We start from the raw sequence: 18,949 nt of genomic DNA on the forward strand, positions 1-18,949 counted from the left end.
AACCACTTTTGTGCATTTCGTTATGAATGTGCAAGATATGTACTGTATAATGTATTCATGATAAAGATCTAGATACATTCTATTGAAACTACAAAATATTCATTCCTATTGGAATTTCGACCTGAGATGGGCCGATGAAGTCATGACTTCACACCCCTTTTTAAAAATAATTTTATCACATAAATGCATTCTGTTTCATTCATGTGTGTAACAATGTAAGATATCTCTCCTTTGCAAAAAAAAAGATAATGAGTTTCAGCAATGATGATGTTATACAGTGTAAAGCAGTCCATTCTGTTTCTATTTATCTAATTTCATTTATTTCCACAATAACAGCAAAGTAAATACACTTAATTCATATCCGTCGAAGCAATGAATTTGAATGGTATATTTCCATATGATACAAAAATCAAACGTATGCCTAAGTTGGGAAATAAAATGTAATCTCACGCTGCATAGAACCAAATGAAACGATTATGTTACAAATCGTACTCAGTTTAGATTATCCCCTTTAATAAGAGAGAGAGAGAGAGGGGGTATATGGGGATAGGAGAATGTATGTGTGTGTTGTGTGATGTGCGATGGAGAAAGTGAAAGATAAAGAAACAAAAAGAAGGTCTCGAGCCTAGAGATTGGGGTATTGATACTTTTACTGGTTCAAAGCCTAGGTCACCATTGCCTGAAAATAAATCAAAATCATTTACACCGTGAATATCTAAAGAGTAGATCAAAATAATAAACAATATCCAACCGTCATTCACATACCAAAAAAGACATGCAAAAGTTGTATTGAGACTGAGCTGTCATGCAAGACTAGGACCGTGGTATTTATCTGTTGATGGTTCAATTGTTGTTGCATTTGTTCTCTTTCCTACAATTCGTTTGCTTCGAGTTTATTGAGCTAAAAATGTACCCCAGATTTAGCCATTGTTGTATTTTATTTTGTCAATCCTCTTTGTAGTAATTGTCGACGGCCTCGAAATTACGAGCCATTGCATTGCGTCTCGGTATACGCGCTGTCTAAAGAATTATACCAAAACACTATAACATTATTACATTATAATATCGTTGAATCTGTCCTGCAAGTCGTTGGGATAAATGAACAAATCATCATTGTGAAAATAAACGGAATCATGTCCTGATATTGTCAAAATGATGCGTGATAATGGAACATAGTTGACAAGAAGCAGCATGTGTACGGAGCACGAGGTGAGTAAATTCGGAACTAATAATAAAGATTCTCATGTACGTCGTGGAATGCGAGACGGTATTGCATGTTATTGTGTACTCTATTTCATATTTTATAAATTTGAAATGAAAATAATTGTAATCTTTTAGTTGATTTGTCAACTTTGTGTGTGTTCCACATTTGTTTCGAAACAATTATGAGTTTCCTCACCTTGTCCTTGAAGTTATTAATTAGCAATAATTGACATCAACGGAGTCCCATGCAATGATGGACTATTACATGAATGATACAATTCGCGGTATGGGTTTCTTAAACAGTTACATAATTGATTAAACTTGTATTAGATCTGGAAATGACTAACAGCGTTATAGAAAATTTTCACCGAACAGTTAATGACAGAACATAATTAATGGAGGTAAGTTCCCCCAGCATGATCACCAAATTTACTTTAATTTTAAAATTATATTTTGTTTAATCGTTCAGGACCATTGTATTAAACCTAAGGTGGATTGAATTTAGCCAATGGTTAATTTGTTTGACTTTGTTGACATATTATAGGAATATAGGAAATAATTAGAAGATCAAACGGATCAAAAGAGTTCAATGATCAGATTGTTACAGTCTTGATAAGATGCTTAACACCAGTCCATCTGAAGGACATCAGCATTTTCTCTCGAAAAAAGGGGGGTCACGATGCAGAAAGACGAACAGAGATATTGGATCATTAGGTCAAGATATAGACATATATATTTGTGTGTATTTGTGATATATATATATATATATATATATATATATATATATATTTCAGATTTTTTATAATAATTTTGACATTAAAATTAACTGAACTGAATTGACAATCACTTGTCAGTATTTCGTTAAGCTTTAAATAGGAAATACAGAAAAGTCGGAGTAAAGGGGGTACTTTGGGCTGAAAATAATTAAAATTTGACAAAATATAGTAAAATCACCGAGCAAACGCTGAAAATTTCATTAAAATCTAATAAAAAATAAGGAAGTTATTGAATTTAGATTTAAGCAATATTTTGTAAAAAAAACAATGGTAACAGCAGCAATAATTTGCAGCAATAGTTATCTTACATATCAATAAAATTCGAATAATTTTTTTTTAATGGGAAAGTATTTGAATAAACATAATTTCATATAACCACATACAAGCAAATAAGTGGAGATATGCCATCATCAGCTTGCTCATTGCATATTCATGAAAACGTGACATTGCACAAAACCATTTCACCCAAATAATGCAAAACTTTATTCATCCTTACTCGATTTTGATGAAATTTTCAGCGTTTTATATTACTTTTCTGTTCAAATCACGTTACTTTCAGCCTGGAGTAGTACTTGTTGCGTACTTTAGTAAATTGTGGTTTGTAATCAAGTCATAGTTTTCAGATAGGAAATAGGCCTATACTTGAATAATAATCAATGATTAGTCATCTTATCTTTTTATAACTCAAGTGTCACTTTTTTTGGCTTTGAACAATCCAAATTGTAGAATGATCATGCTGACAAGAATGTGGATGATTCCGACAAAGTGAGCTAGATTTGGTGGTAGAATGGAGAGCCGAAAACCCTTCGTAGGCTCCCATGCCAAATCTGTGCTCCTCGCACTCAATGATCTCAGGATTAAAGGACAACTTTGTGACGTCACTCTGACCGTAGATGGAAGTCTGTTCGTGGCCCATCGCGCCATTTTGGCCGCGTGTAGTGATTACTTCTGTGCAATGTTCACCAACCAGGTAAACATGTTATTATTTGTTGATGATGATGAAAATGGTGATGATGATGATGGTGGTGATGATGATGGTGATGATGATGGTGATGATGATGATTCACAGTGGAGGTTGTAATGACGATGATGATGATAAATCGATTGTGGCGATGTTGGTGGTCGTGATGATTGTGATGGTACTAATGATGAAAATAATGTTAAGGGTGATGATGACGGTGATGGTAGTGGTGGTGGTGGTGATGATGATGATAATGATGCAAATGATGATGATGATGGTAATGATATAAATGATGATATGATCATTGTCATCATCACCATCTTAATCATTGGCTCCAGTCCTATAATTGTTTGAAAAATAGTTTGTAGGAGTTATTTGTAATATCGGAGGTAAATTATACTTCTAGCTGTTTTTTTTTCTACAAAAAAAGAGTGAAAAGGGTAAAGGAAATATTAGGTTGCATGTATGGATTTAACCCCCTCCCCCCAAAAAAAGACCCCCCCTTGAGAATTTTGTATAACTTCATAGAGTTATAATGTATTTTTCTTGATCTGTTCTAATAAAGCATACAAAGAAAAAAAGTAAATGAATTTTCAATTTCATATTCACAGCTATTTTCATCTTTAAATATCATATAAAATATATAATAAATATTGGCAAAATCACACTTCGGTCTCTAGGCCTACAATGTTTTTTAGTTGATCCACTTCTCTTGATTACTCATCCCAATAATCCATGCTCGAGTGCGTAGGAAAAAAACAAACTTGTGATTATATGAATTTGCTGATATCAGTCATAAGCCACTATGGTTTAAAGATAATAACAAATCGGTTTATTATTATGCATATCATTCATCATAATCAGTCAGATTATAATTGATGTCAGTTAAATGTGATTAATTGCATCTTTCTGAACTCTGGTTCTTTGGGCAAGTTAATTGGGACACTCCTCGTTGTTAGTTTTGTGATGAGCTAGTCCGCGGCGTTGTCTGATTTGATTACTATTGTTGATTCTTAAAAAAAACAGTCGGTCGTTAAGGATTTTTTTTACATCCCTTGCATTTTGGCAGCTCCAGTGCTTTACAATAATTAATTTTTTTTCAAGTCATAATAGATTATGGCAAAATATTTATTTTAAAAATACATAGATCAATAAATTGAAAAGAATATTCATAGATTACGAGAAATACAATTTAATGCATTACCCAATCAAAATGAGATATGTTGTTAATTTATAAAACATCAGGGTTCCGATAATCAATTTCACATCTCTAATTTTCTTGAAGATGAGCGAAAGCAGCCAATCTGTTGTTGAACTCCGTGGTCTGAAGGCAACGACCATGGAAGTCCTACTGGAGTTCATCTATACTGAGCAGGTTGATGTCACAGTAGAGAATGTCCAGGAGTTGCTTCCTGCTGCCTGCCTACTTCAACTTAAAGGTTAGTATTATCATTTTTATATTTCTGTATTGGCTATAATAATCAACAGATATTACACAAAGTATGCATGGCCATATATTTTTCCGCATAATGTGGTGGTAATTTTACCTGACTGCTTTGTGAAAGCATAAATACGTGTGATGTAAGCAGTCAGAGCAGAGGACCGATGGCTTAAGGTCATCTACGAGGGATAAAAATGAGTATTCGTTTCAAATTCACTCTAAAAAATATTGGGTAAAAGTGTCCAACCAACATTGGGCATTTCATTTGGGCATTTTTATTTATCCAGTGTGATGAAAATTTTGCCCATTCTAAAGTAATTGCTGCTTATTTTGTTAACCTTACTGGACAATATGCTTCCCGCATTGGGTATAATACTGCCCCAAATTGGTTGGACACATTTACCCTCGTGGTGGTAAAAATTTTACACAATATTTTTTTTGCAGTGCACTCCAATCGCCGGATTGCAAAACCATCGCTATATATGAAATGAGCTGTCGCGCCTCATCATTCGATTATTTTTATGACAAGTAAAAAAAAATAGTTTTGAATATGTTCAGTTAGTACCTATTTTGATGAATGCACCCAAACTTCTAATTCTTTGTGTGAAGAATTCAAACTTGTTAAGTATTACAAATTTTCATTTATAGCCAGTGTAGGACTTTTTATATGCACACCTTCAATATCTATATATGTTTTTGGTATGAATTGATCCAATTTCATTGGCATAGACGAGCAATACCAGAGATGAAAATATTTCGTTTTTCTTTAATGGAAAATATAATTATTTTCTTAGCTTTGCAGGACTGTCATAATGAAAGCTCTCAAAGACAATGAATAAATTCACGAAAAATTAACTTCAGTTATGGTTGAATAGGCACATCTCGTGGGCATGGACCATTTCGCTTAAACAACTTTGGCACAGTGTTCGAGATTATTTTGATCGATCGGAATTGTTCGTCAAGAACCTTTCAGAAATAGAAGAACCAGTCACATTTATATAATTTTTACTTAAGTAGAAAGCAAATTATTGCAATTGGTTAAGTGCATCCAAATAATTTACAATATCAATGAAATATCCTTTCCATCTTGCCTGCATTCCATGAAATATCGAGGTGATATAGAAGGCCTATACCTCATTTACTCTTCACATTCACAATCAACATCAAATACTAATTCAACTTCATTTATAGAAATGAGTTGTGTACTCCATAATACATCGTACTGACCCAGTCATTTGAAATAAAATATTACATTGATCTCCATTTGGTATTCCTCCTTGTAAATTCCCTTTCCAGTTCCATTAAGTGAAATTTAATTAGAAATTCAAACATGATGTTTACCTGTGCATTCACTAAATCAGACCGATTATTTCATACAGGCTTTTACTAAACTAAATTGTGAAGAACCATTATAAAATGGTAATATTTTTATTTCATGGGCATGATGGGGGAACTACTCTCAAGTTTGGTCACCAAATTTAAACTTTGAAAATAAAAACTTTGCTAACGGATTTCCTTTTTTTTTAATATAGAAAATGAACACCCCTCCCCCCTCCGTTATGAGAAGAAAACCTTATTAACGTCCTCACGATTGTGTTGATTGCACCATAAATTGTTTCCTTTTTTAGGCTGAAATGTCGATTGATCATTCATTATTTCTAGTTCCTTGTTGTTTAAAATTCTTTTAAATAAATCACGTTTTTGTTGTTGTTTTTGCAGGTGTGGAGACAAGATGCAGCGAGTTCTTGAAAGATCAGCTGGATTCTTCAAACTGCCTTGGAATAAAACGATTTGCAGAGACCCACTCTACGGCGGGACTTCTGGCAACAGCTGAGTCCTACTGCCTTACACATTTTTCTGAGATCACCAAGGAGGATGAGTTTCTAGAAGTGACACCAGACGAATTAAGTCAGCTCATATGCAGAGATAACTTGGAGGTAGGGCTGGGGATGTAATAATTAACATTTTATTTTGGAGGGAGGTGAGGGCAGTAATAACTGTTTTCATAACCTTTGCAAAGCATTCATTTTGAAAAAAAGCTATACATGAAAATTTCATTTTTTAAAATTTGAATTCTTGATTTTAAATGAGGCGTTTTCCATACTTCTAAAAGGAATGCTTATGATGTATAATATATAAATCATCATTCTGCATCATAGGAGAATGTAAAATTTGTACACAAAAGAAAACCATAATAAACTTACTTGCAAGCAGCTTTCTAGACATTGTATAAAAGTGACGCGTCGTACTTTCCACAATTCAAGTCTTCGATATTAAAGATCACTTTAAATATAACAGGATTGTAGAGTATTGCTTACTTCCAACAACGACAGCAGCAACATAATAAAAACGTGTTTTTCACAAATGAGACACATTTTTAAAATCATTTTTCTTAGATAAGTGATGAGAGTCAAGTATACGAAGCAGTAATCCGCTGGGTGAAGCACAATATAGATGAGAGAAACGAGCATCTATTCTCAGTTCTTGAACACGTTCGACTTCCATTGCTCAGTCCCGTCTTCATCACCGACGTCGTCGATAAGCAGGTGAGGTCATTGACCACAAGATGTAAAATCAAACATTATTCAATTATATTCAGGAAGCTAAATGATTATTCATACGATAGAACTCGTCTTTTTTTAGTCTGCAGAATCCTGCAGATTGTTTTTAAAACCCTACAAAACGAAGCATACCCTTACCCCCATTCCACAGAGAATTGGGCTCATCGGTCACTCACCGGAAGCAAAGTTTTTTTCTTCCGGTAACCCACCGAAGAGTATCGTATCACACTCCGATGAATCCGATTTGTGTTTGTCGACTATCAGGTCAGTGTCCGACGTGTCGGGCGTAATCCGATGAGGCGAAATCGTCCGATGAAGGAACTAAGCTCAGAGCTTAGTTCGCCATCGGACGCCATTTCCGGTCGCAAATCGAGTCAGCGTCGGATGAATGTCGAGTCAGTCCGATGTGTGTCAGAATCGTGTTGTGCAACTATCGGACCTGTCTAGCCGACGTCCGACGGCAATCTGATGAGTGTCCGATGATTTACTGTCATCTGACGCTCATCTGATTGCAATCGGCGGTCTGCCCGACGCGCCTGATAGCCGCCCATCACCAATTCGATTCTCATCGGCGGTTAACGTGATAATTAGTACCGTCCGATTGCTATCCGTTGTGACATCGGAGGGTAATCGCTCATTAACCAAACTGCCATCCGACACATATCGCATAGCAAGCGGCGACATCTGAAGGCCAACGGACTATGAAAGGAGGGCCAGCCGACGCTGACTTCACATATTTTCTCGGACACTACACAGCACCAAGATCTTAAATATGGCTCCAAGAAAAAACAGAAATGTTCGAGGACAGAAGGCTAAGAAGAGACCTCCCGACACTCCACAACAATCTCAAGTGGCAGAAGAATCCTCTGTGCCTTCTCCTGAGGATGCAGAGACGGAGGATAGGCCTATTCAGGCCCCAATCACTGCTCAGCCACACGACTCTCCTTGTCTTATTGGTAAGTACAGCTGAGTTAGGAATATCAAAGTGAGAAAAGCAAGTCAATATGTTTTTATAATGAATTGAATTGTAATTTTGAAATATTTGTAATCAATTCTTATCTAAATATTTGAAGAATTTTTGAGATGGAATGGAGTTTTATGTAGGCCTAAGTCATGTAAAGCTGTTTTTTCCATTATAAATTATCAGGCACCGTGAGGCCAGGCAGCACTGCTGCTACCACCAGCATCACCACCGTCATCACCGCCACAAACTTTACTGCAGGTTCCACATCCACTGCCTCCACAGCTGCTACTCCTGCTACTGCAGATGAAGATGACGATGAAGATGAGACAGAAAAAGGCAGGGACACTGATGGAGAAAATGCCCAGCCCCCTGCAAAGAGAAGGCGTAATGCCCCGAGGCCTCCTGTCGTCCTTTCCGAAGAAGAAATGGTGGAGGTAGCTGAATTCCTCAAGGAGAACTATAGCCTGTATAACAAATCAAGAGACCTCTGGAGGGACACCCAGGCCAGAGCACGTCTGTGGGATCAGCAAGGACAGGCCATGGACAAGACGGGGTTGGAGCTGCAACAGTGGTACGAGAGTCTGAGGACAAAGCTTGGACGGCTAAAGAAGAAAGCACAAAAGAGTAGATCTGGAGCTGAGGTCCTTACTGATGCCAACAAGCGCCTGCTGCAGCTTTTTGACTTCCTCACCCCTCACATGTACGTTGTGCAAAGGAGGAACATAGTTAGTGTAAGTATACTTAACAACAACAAAAAACAAAAAAAATTGTGAAATACATCATATCACGAAAAATTGAATAAAATTTAACAAAAAATTATTTTGAATTATTTTACATTAACTTTGATTTATATCTTAACATTTCCTCATCTCAAAACATTCTTTGCTTTGTATCTTTTCAGCTACAGGAACGTATTGAGGCCAGAGGACCAGCACCTCGGGAGGAGGAGGAAGAAGAAGAGGACCAGGAGCGAGGGGTGGAAAGACAGGTAGAGCCAGCCCAGCCAGAAAACCAGGAGGAAGCTACCACTAATCAGCAGTCTTTAGATGGAGCCAGCAAGGAAAGCACTTCATTCCCCAGGGGCAGCAGGTACAACAAGGGTAAGGCACCACAAAAGTCCCCGAGACAGCAGGAGACGGATGTTCTGGATCATCTTATCAAGAACCAGCAAAACAGCGAGCAGCTGATGGCCCTTTCTGCCCAGGTGTTGCGTACACTTGACAGGCCCCAGTCACAGCATCCAGACCGTGAGCAGTTCACTAACTACGTCGGTTCGGTGCTGCAGCAACTCCCTGATGACTTGTATAGGAAGGCAAACAGACTGCTGAGCAACTTGCTCCTTGACATACAAGATGAAGCCAGCACCAGACGCCAAGACTCTCTGTTCATGCAGCATCGACACACATCACTGCAACCTCCCTCGGATCCTCCAATAGCAAGACCTGGTACAAGTTCAGGGGTCAGTCAACCCCCCTGCGGAGATGGATGGCAGCCCCCACCACACCTTTGGCCTACCAACCCAGTTTCCACCAGCGTTTGGCACTCCATGAAGCAGTCCTACATGGCGAACGTGATACCTGGGATGAACGATCATTCAACGCCCTCCTACACCACCATGCAGCCACGCCCCTTCTCTCTCAGCAGGCAGAAGTCAGGGGCGGATCCAGCTTTCGCGAATAGGGGGGCCGAAATACATTTTCATCAACATTTTTCTCGATTGGCCGCTATAATCTGATTTTTTTTTTTTTTTTTGGGGGGGGGGGGTTCAGGGGGTAGTCCTAACTAGAGACTGAAGTTTTAAGTATATGTTAGTTTTTATTGTTATAAACAAGATAATGTATCTCATGTGGTCTTAATATATAATGCGAGCGCGAAGCGCGAGCTCAAATTCTTTGATATTTTATGTCCTTAGACCTGAAGATTCTGAGGAGATTTTATAATCATGAAAAAGATAAGTATCCAACTAAACAATGCGAGCGCGAAGCGCGAGCTGAAATTTTATCATAGTAACGTGAAAAGGGACTCAATTAGGACTGTTTTTAGTGATTAATGAAGAGGATACAAGTATCACCAATTAAATAATGAGAGTGCGAAGCGCGAGCTCAAAATCTTTGATATTCCGACCTGAAAACTGGACAGTCTTAGCGCGTTTTTATTTAAATACAGAAAAAGCTGTGTGTCTCAAACAATTAAATGCGAGCGCGAAGCACAAGCTCAATTGTTTTATATACTGACATGATAAAGGAGCATTTTGACAAATTTTGGTAAGAATTTCCAAAGAGGATAGGTAACTCACAAATCAAACAATGCGAGCGCGCAGCGCGAGCTGAAAATATTGATATAAACAATTTGTGTAAAACAAACAAAATAATTAAAGCTTGATGTGCGAGCTAAAATATTGTGTGCAAATTGATTTCAGATCTGGATATATAAGTGTCATTTAATCCTCTTGAATGGGAATCATTGGCACAGGCAATGCGAGCGCGAAGCGCGAGCGAAATTTTTTATATAAAGTTCTTTTTCCAATTCTTCCCCTCACCCTTTTCTTGTTTCCTTTCGGGGTCGGGCCGGCCAATACGAGGTTGTAAATTACACATCCTGGGTATCATACCTCTTTCCTACTTTTCTTTAGTGTTTTTCCCATAGTACACTTTTTCTGCAGGTTGTCAAAAAATAGGGGGGGCCGGGGCCGGCTCGGCCCCCTCCTGGATCCGCCCCTGGAAGTTCTAGGGAGTCAAGTGACTTTAGTATGACAAGCTTCTTGGCAAGCCTGAATGAGTCATCTCAGACGCCCCAGCAGCAGCAGACCCAGCAATGTTCACAGGAAGATTAGGGTCACCAAATGCAGAGCAATGATGGCAAAAAAATGAAAAGAATAAAAGCAATTGTGTTTTTGTTTTCCGGCTTTGGACTTTTTTGTTTATCAGACTTGTCATTAATGAGGAATGAGCCAGGAAGACGATGTAGATTTTTTTTTGGATTAAACATGAGAACAATACTGAGAAGGAAACGAACATAAATCGGTCTTTGTTTTCATTGATTTAGTTTTTAGGAGTTAGACCCTTTATCATTTATAAGTTTTTTATCATTGACTTGTGTTTTGCTATGTTTGTAAAGATTGTTTTTGTTGAATAAAGTACGCACAGGTTGCATATTAATGTTTAGAATTATCTTGCGTATGATTTGTCATTCTTGAGTGAAACAAATCATTATTTCCCATCAATCTCTCTCTCTCTCTCTCTTAATGCTTTGGTTAAGAAATGAATACTTGTATTCGACTCCATTAATAAATTCAAATTTGAAGATTTGGAACGTAGAATGAATCAAGAAATAATAATTCAGAAAATTTACATTGTTCACTTTATTGAACACTATGCAACTCCCTTTTTAGATACATTGCCTTGGCTACAAGCTTCTTTGGCAATTCAAAAACACATCATATCCAAGTACAATAACTGATAATAATACTTGATGCAACTCTAATGTAGTACAAAATATTTTGGCAACTCAGTTACTCAGAAACACATCACTTTCATTAACTGATGTGTTTTTTTTTTATTGATTGATTTTTTAAAATCAATAAGGTTTTTTGCAAATGCAACCTCACGGCATTTTGATTGAATTTTTTTTTACACACAAACATATTAGTCGCCGTTCAGACGACAAATCATGAACATTGCTTAATAATTATGACAATTAGTAATTTCAAGGCTCAACATCCATTGCAGTATTCTAACAAATGCTGGCAACAAAATAGTTAATCATAGTAATTGTCATCTTTATCTATGTCCACTTCAGGTAACAAAAGTTTATACTCCGTTATCTCAAATCATCCTCTCCTGCCAAGGAACTGCTCCTCCAAGAGGATTGTTGAAGTACAGTCTTAGGGTTTCACGCTGTGCTTTGGCCTCTGCTGTGTCGCGGAAGGGTCCTCTTGGAGTTGGTACTTCATGCATGGGAGCCATGTTCCTCCATTCTCCTGGTATGATGTTATGGTCGGTATCCTCTGTATCCAGCTGACCATGGTGCATGGCTGGGTGCCGTATTCCAATCAGGTTGTGGAGACAGACACATGTTTCTATGATGTTACGCACAACATCAGGTTGTTGCTGTAGTGTTCCTAGAAGACACTGGAATCTGGCTGCTAGTATTCCGAAGGCATTTTCCACGACTCTTCGGGCTCTACTTATGCGATAGTTGTATATCCGCTCTGTACGATTCAGGTTCTTTCTCGAGTAGGGCTTCATCATGTGGGTTCGCAAAGCAAAGGCGTCATCCCCGATCATGAAATATGGCATGTTCTGGTTGTCATTGGTCATTGGCTCAGGTGGGGGGAATCCTATTTGACCACTCTCCACTGTCTCTTTGAGCTCAGATGCATTGTATATATATCTGCGCGTCAGACATGTGTCCTTGAGCACCGGTGTCTATCCACAAGAACCGGTAGTTAGCATCAACAAGTGCCATGAGGACTACTGAGAAGAAATGTTTATAATTATGGTAGAGACTGCCGGAGTTCTCTGGTTTCCTGAGTGCCACGTGCTTGCCATCAAGTGCCCCCATTACATGTGGAACGTTCCAACGCCTCTCGTATTCTTCAGCAATTGCACGCCATTCTTGTTCAGTGGTGGGACACTGGATCACTTCATTAGCATACTCATCCACTATGGCTTGACAGACTTCGGGGATAAACTTGCAAATGGTTTCTCGAGCAACCCTGAAACTGTATGACAGTGACGGATACCGATCGCCAGCTGCAAGGTGCCTTATGGTACAGGCTAACTTGAGACCAGGTTCAAGGGCTCTCCTGGCATTGGTATCGTCCTTCGTGAGTCTTGGTGCGAGTCTCTGGAGTAGTTCATCAAAAAATTCTGGCGTAACTCTCAAGAAATTGAAAAATGCCGTTGTATCCTCCATTCTTAGTTCATTCAAGAGTCTGATGTAGTGCCCATATAACAGCCTTCTCTCAGCTTGCAGCCATGGTCGAACCCAATAACGACGTGGTCTTCTTCGCCTTTTTCTCAGCCTCTTTCTCAGGACCTGAAGGGCTATTGCGTCTTGTTGCATAGTTTGTTGCTGGAGCATAAAAACACAGCCCAGGGCTGCAGCGTTGCGAAGAAGTTGATCCATGTCTAGTATTGTCAGGAGGTGCAGCCTGCTTTTATACTCGACTGCCGATTTTGGCGAAAATCCGACCAGTATTGGGTCAGTGTCCGATTACCCTCCGAACAGCAACCGATTTGTCGGGTTGATGTCGGGAGAGTGTTGGAAGTGTCAGATTAGTGTCAGGCCACCCTCGAATTACAATCCGACCACATTCGAATCAATCGGACGCTGCCGATGAAAATGGCGGACAGACATCGGGCCGCTACCAGTCCTTCATCCGATTACCCCGATCAATGTTGGATCTTTATAGGATTTTACGGAAAACAGGGACCAAAAAAAGTGGATGTCGGGTGAATTTTCATCGGAACTCATCGGAGCGCTGACATTTTTTGCAAAATTGGGATCAGATTGGCGTCAGATCAGGTTCCGATGGTCAGTGGAATGTGTTGTTATGTATCGAGTTATAGAAGATGAGATTGAAGCGATTGATCTTCATGATCACACCCTGTTCATCTCTCCCTCTCTTTCTCCCTCCACCCTTTCTCTCTCTCTTCTCCTTTTTCTCCTCTACCATTCTTGTTTGTCTTCATTTTTTGCCTCATGATTTTTTTTGTTTTAAATGAGCGCTCCATCTCATGAGGACTTTTAAATAGCACCCGTATATATATATGGCTGCAAGAGCAATGATGAGCCTTGCACTTGTACAGAAAACATTTCAAATCATTGTAAATATGATCTACATCACCTTTCCTTTGTTATGTTTATGTAAAGAATTACAGTGAAAGGGTTATTTTATTGTCTCTTTTAAATGTATAGCCACTTGTTAAAAAAAGTCATGACTGCCGAGATTTAATAGATGAGGCGAAGATGTTCCACCTGAGACCAGATAGGAGAGGTGAGATGCATGGACCAAGGTTTCAACAGAGAACAGGTTAGTGCTCTCTGCTATAATTGTTGGCAGGGGCTGATCCAAGATTTTCCAAAGGAGGGGGGCGCATTTTCCTGAGGAAAATTTCGCCCACCAAAAAAAATATGACAAGCAAGCAAAAAAAAAGGTTTTCAACCAAAAATGAAGTACATTTCGCCACCCAAAAATTTGACAAGCAAAAAAAAAAAAGAAAAAGAAAATAAAAGGTCCTCACTTTCAAGGGGGGGGGGGGAGGGGTACACTTGTGTTTTAACGGTATTTTACATTACACATTTTAATTGTGCTTTTCAAGGGGGGGGGGGCACGAAAATGTTTGTCCATTGAGATAGGAAGGGTTGACAGATCTCTCTCCGAAAAATCGGACAGGCAATATTGGAAAAAGTTATCAACTCTAAAATCGTATCAATCGTTTTCAAATCATAATATCATATATATAAAATGTAATATTTCAATGAATAAACAATTATTATTTCCAGTTTACAATATATATATGTGTGTGTGTGAGAGGGTGTGTGTGTGTGTGTTTGTGTGTATTGTTATATAGAAAAGTTTATTCTTGATGTTGTCAACTTCCAAGACGTGGCACTAATTCAGATAATTGTAAATTATCAAAAAGCATATTACAGTCAAGGTTGCATAAGCCCAACATAATTTAAGTGGTAACTCAAATATTTGTTTACAGATAGCATACTTATTTTGTTAGTCAAGATTTTTAAATTTCGTTTATGCATCATTTTTTTGTCTCTCTCTCTCTCTGGACAGCCCCAATAAACATATCTTTCTCTTTTGATGTATGTATTCAGGTGGAGATGTACGACTCATTGCAGTAGGTGGATTTGGTGCTGATCGACAGCCACTGTCTTTAGTCGAGGAGTTCAACCCCAAGACATCAGATTGGCGACCACTTCCTGTAAGTGTACACTGTACCCCAAACCCCTCTGTCTTTCTTTCTTTTTTTTCTTTTTCTCTCTCTCTCTCTTTCTTTCTTTCTTTCTTTCTTTTTCTCTCTCTCTCTTTCTTTCTTTCCTTCTTTCTTTCTTTCTTTCTTTCTTTTTCTCCCTCTCTCTTTCTTTCTTTCCTTCTTTCTTTCCTCTTTCTTTCTTTCTTTCTTTCTTTCTTTTTCTCTCTCTCTCTTTCCTTCTTTCTTTCTTTCTTTCTTTCTTTCTTTCTTTCTTTCTTTCTTTCTTTCTTTCTTTCTTTCTTTCTTTCTTTCTTTCTTTCTTTCTTTCTTTCTTTCTTTCTTTCTTTCTTTCTTTCTTCCATTCTTTCTTTCTTTCTTTTTCTCTCTCTTTCTTTCTTTCTTTCTTTCTCTCCTCTTTCTTTCTTTCTTTCTTTTTTTTTCTCTCTCTCTCTTTCTTTCTTTCTTTCTGTCTTTCTTTCTTTCTTTCATGTGTACATTGATACTCTATGTATCGATCATATATTTTTTTGCTTTTGTTTTCTTGGAGTCGATTTTTTTTATTATGATTATTTGTTCATGGTATGTAAGCCCATGGACCTAACCAAACGATGATTTCTTTTTAAATCCTTCTTTTTCAACTCTCGACTATAAATAATTTTACTATAGAAACTTGAGCATGGCAGAAGATATCTAGCTACTGTGTCACTCCACCAACGCTTGTATGCAATTGGTGGATACAATGGTACGTCACGATTAAGTTCAGTCACGTGCTTAGATTACGCCAATCAGGACGCGTCTGATTTCAGCTGGACCGATTGTGCACCAATGAGCGTTATCAGAGGACTACCCGGTGCGACAGTATATAATGGTAATAAAAAATATGTAAATATATAAACTTTGTGTTCATATCGAAAATGATTATACAGGAATGCATATTAACATTGCAATTCGTCTGTCGATAATAATGATGATATTAATAATATATGGGGTATATCACCAGTTTCCAATTTGATTTATTGGTCAAGTTATTTATAGATGTAATGAATAAGTTATTACAAAAGAATCAGAATTTACCAGGCATTATTGCAATAAAGAATACGCCTGCATGTTGTTCACTATTGTAAAGAAATAGGGTTTTGGATTGTCCCTGAATGAAGTTACAGATATTTTTTGGGGTTTGGGGAAAAGGGTAAATATTTTAAAGGCTCTTCTAAAGGAGTATACATGATTCTGATCGTCTATTGCATTACGTTACGATATATTTAATAATCCACAGCGGTAATTCATGTTTTTGTCAATAACTTTGCATTATTTTCGTTTTGGGATTCTCAAGTCAAGATTAAGGAAATTTACTAATAAACATTATACTCTCATTCAGTTTCCTTTCTTAATTCCAATATTCAGAATCAATATATATAGCTGGCGGATTTGACGGCGATTCTCGGCACAACTCGGTAGAGTCGTACGACCCCCAAATCGACCGCTGGTCCACTGTCACGCCCATGAATGTATGTCGAGAAGGGGCGGGGCTGGTTGCTACCAATGACGTCATCTATAGTATAGGAGGATACGATGGCATCACCATCCAGAGTTCTGTGGAGGTGTATGATCCAAAGAGCGGCCAGTGGATGTCAGCGCCGCCCATGAATATGAAACGCTCGGGTGAGACATCTATCTTAACAAGATATGAAATGATTTACTAACATGAATCGTGGGACTATAAACTTACTATTATTCTAATGACGTAAAAACTAAAATACCATAAACAAAATTATTGCAAAGACTAGTGACGAAAAAGAAATGTTATATCCACTTTTCTCTCCTCACTTCCCATTCTTCCTCCCTCCCATAAAAGCACTCCGATTTACGTACTTGTAGCCATTCATGACTTGTTACAAATATAGGCCTACAGTATATCTCAGCAGTATAAAAAGGGAATAATTATGGTCAGTGTGACGTTTTTAGGTAGCAATATGATTTTACTTTTATTTTGTTATCTTAAACAAATTTACATTTTCTTCTTCAATTCGTTTTATATCTGTATTCTTTTAAGGAGCTGGTGTGACGATTGCGAATGAAATGATTTATGTATTCGGTGGTTTTGATGGGTCTCAACACATTGCATCAGCCGAATGCTTCAATCCTCGTGCAAACAGATGGACAGTTCTATCAGATATGAACTCCGCCAGGTGCTATGTCGGGGGAGCTACTATCCATGGCAGGATATATGCCGTATCAGGGTAAGTATTAAAAGTCATCGTGGTGGTAGCATATAAGGTATGTTTAAGAAACTGTCCTGATAATATGGTCAAGAATGAATTCGTCATAGAATTCTAGCCCGTTATTTTTCTATAAAACGTTTTATGAAGTGCAGGCTAGAAAGGGTGCAAGTTGCAATTTGGCACAATTATCGTTGCTTGTACATTATTTTGTTCTACAATATGATATGCAACTTCTCTGCAATATGTTTTTCTTCTTCAAATTTTGCAGAGCTTTGGGTAGGCCTAAGGATGGTCATGCGCGGTCCTAGGCTATCCCAGTAAATTGGACGTTGATTAGTTTGAAATTAATATATGAAAAGTTTCAAATATAGATCTATTGCTATTCACTTTTAAGTAACCGAATGATGAGATTCGTCAGATAGAAATAGACAAAGTAAACCTAACATTACGCTACTGGAAGCGGACAATCCGTAAAAAAAATCGACTTTCGATCTATTACAGAAAACTTCCTATTTATACCCACCGGGTACAGATTAATATTCTTTTCATAAATTAATATCTCGCAGCTATGACGGGCAGACTCTCCTTGATACCGTGGAAGTGTACGATCCTTGGAGAGATAAATGGAAGATCCAAACAACAAAAATGAACGAAAGACGATGTGATGCAGGAGTCACCTCCTTATTTGTCTCATGATCACGAACAAAAAAGACTCTTCATCCATAACGATCTTTGAAACGACGTACGCTCGACAGGAATGTCGACACGATTTCTGTGTTCTCCTGACATAATGCTTACATCTGTAACATTCATTACACGAATTACTTCCGATCTATAGCGATCATAAAAGATAGACTCCGCGTTCGTAGCGATGACAATATATCGACACGATTACAAAATGTCGACAAGATGTCGACAGGATTTGTGTTTCCGTGACACATTGCATTGAATAACAATTAATGCAGAAGTATTGCGTCATATCTCCTGATCACAAACTGTAAAGACCTCCTGTTCGTACCCGGACCGATGTTAAACACTATATACTTTCATCAAGATTTTGTTTTATCGCAACAAATACCAGGATTCCAGGAATAATATAACTTCAAAATCATTATACCACCGATACAGTGAGGTCTAAATTAAGCCTGGAACAGATAGTACTTACGATTTACCTGAGACCTTTTGCAATATTGATGCCAGCATTTATTTGCAGGACGTTCCTGTCTGGAAAACATGTTACAATATTCAGCTGTATATACGTTTTCACCTAATTTAAGGAGTGTTTCAAACCGATATTTCGACTGATATTATTTTGAATATAATTTGGAAGGATTTCAATGTAGAATGGATGCATGAGAGGTTCCGTATTGATAACCTGGTAGTTCTATATGCAAAGAATAAAAAATACAGTAATATAAAAATATATATGAATATATCAACTACTCTTACTTTTGAAGATATATGTATAAAAAAGAAAGTAGAAATAATTCTATTATAATTATGTGACATTTTAATTGTATTATAATAACACTTAACTGACTACATAATTAATAACTCGCAAATTAGTCTTAACTTCTGTTGTACACGCACCTATCCCCCTCTCTCTATCTTTCTCTCCATCCTTCTCCCCTCCCCCTCTCTCACCACCATCATCATTTACTCTTCTATGCATATTATCCATGATGTAAGCATCTTGGTGCTTTCCTACCCATCTTATTCTACTATAGAAAATAAGAGAGAGAGAGAGAGAGGGGGGGGGGGGGGAGGGGTGACATAAAGAGAAAGGGGGAGAGAGGAAATGGATGAAAACAAGAAGAGGATGTCATTATTCAATTTCTAAATTGATTAACATAAAACATATAATGAAATAATGTCATAGGATCTAA

General features: G+C 37.7%; 1 protein-coding gene across 1 annotated transcript; it reads left to right on the plus strand.

The window, feature by feature from the left end:
- The first annotated feature begins 834 nt into the window (after positions 1-834).
- LOC129257541 (kelch-like protein 12) lies at positions 835-18,610 on the plus strand. Its single transcript, XM_054895891.2, has 11 exons — positions 835-1,209; positions 2,706-2,949; positions 4,226-4,379; positions 6,101-6,318; positions 6,778-6,927; positions 13,829-13,943; positions 14,744-14,850; positions 15,508-15,709; positions 16,246-16,503; positions 16,895-17,081; positions 17,630-18,610. The coding sequence occupies exons 2-11, from the start codon at positions 2,767-2,769 to the stop codon at positions 17,757-17,759; spliced, it is 1,704 nt and encodes a 567-aa protein (XP_054751866.2). The 5' UTR covers positions 835-1,209; positions 2,706-2,766; the 3' UTR covers positions 17,760-18,610.
- Positions 18,611-18,949: the final 339 nt, after the last annotated feature.

This window comes from Lytechinus pictus, chromosome 3, assembly GCF_037042905.1.
Source record: "Lytechinus pictus isolate F3 Inbred chromosome 3, Lp3.0, whole genome shotgun sequence".
NCBI classification, from domain to species: domain Eukaryota; kingdom Metazoa; phylum Echinodermata; class Echinoidea; order Temnopleuroida; family Toxopneustidae; genus Lytechinus; species Lytechinus pictus.

Bases quoted from the DNA above. Each gene is read 5' to 3' on its own strand.
- LOC129257541 (XM_054895891.2), top strand. From the start codon at position 2,767: ATGGAGAGCCGAAAACCCTTCGTAGGCTCCCATGCCAAATCTGTGCTC. The intron at 6,928-13,828 runs GTGAGGTCATTG...TTAAATGTATAG, and splicing joins CCGACGTCGTCGATAAGCAG to CCACTTGTTAAAAAAAGTCA. The intron at 15,710-16,245 runs GTAATAAAAAAT...TCCAATATTCAG, and splicing joins CGGTGCGACAGTATATAATG to AATCAATATATATAGCTGGC.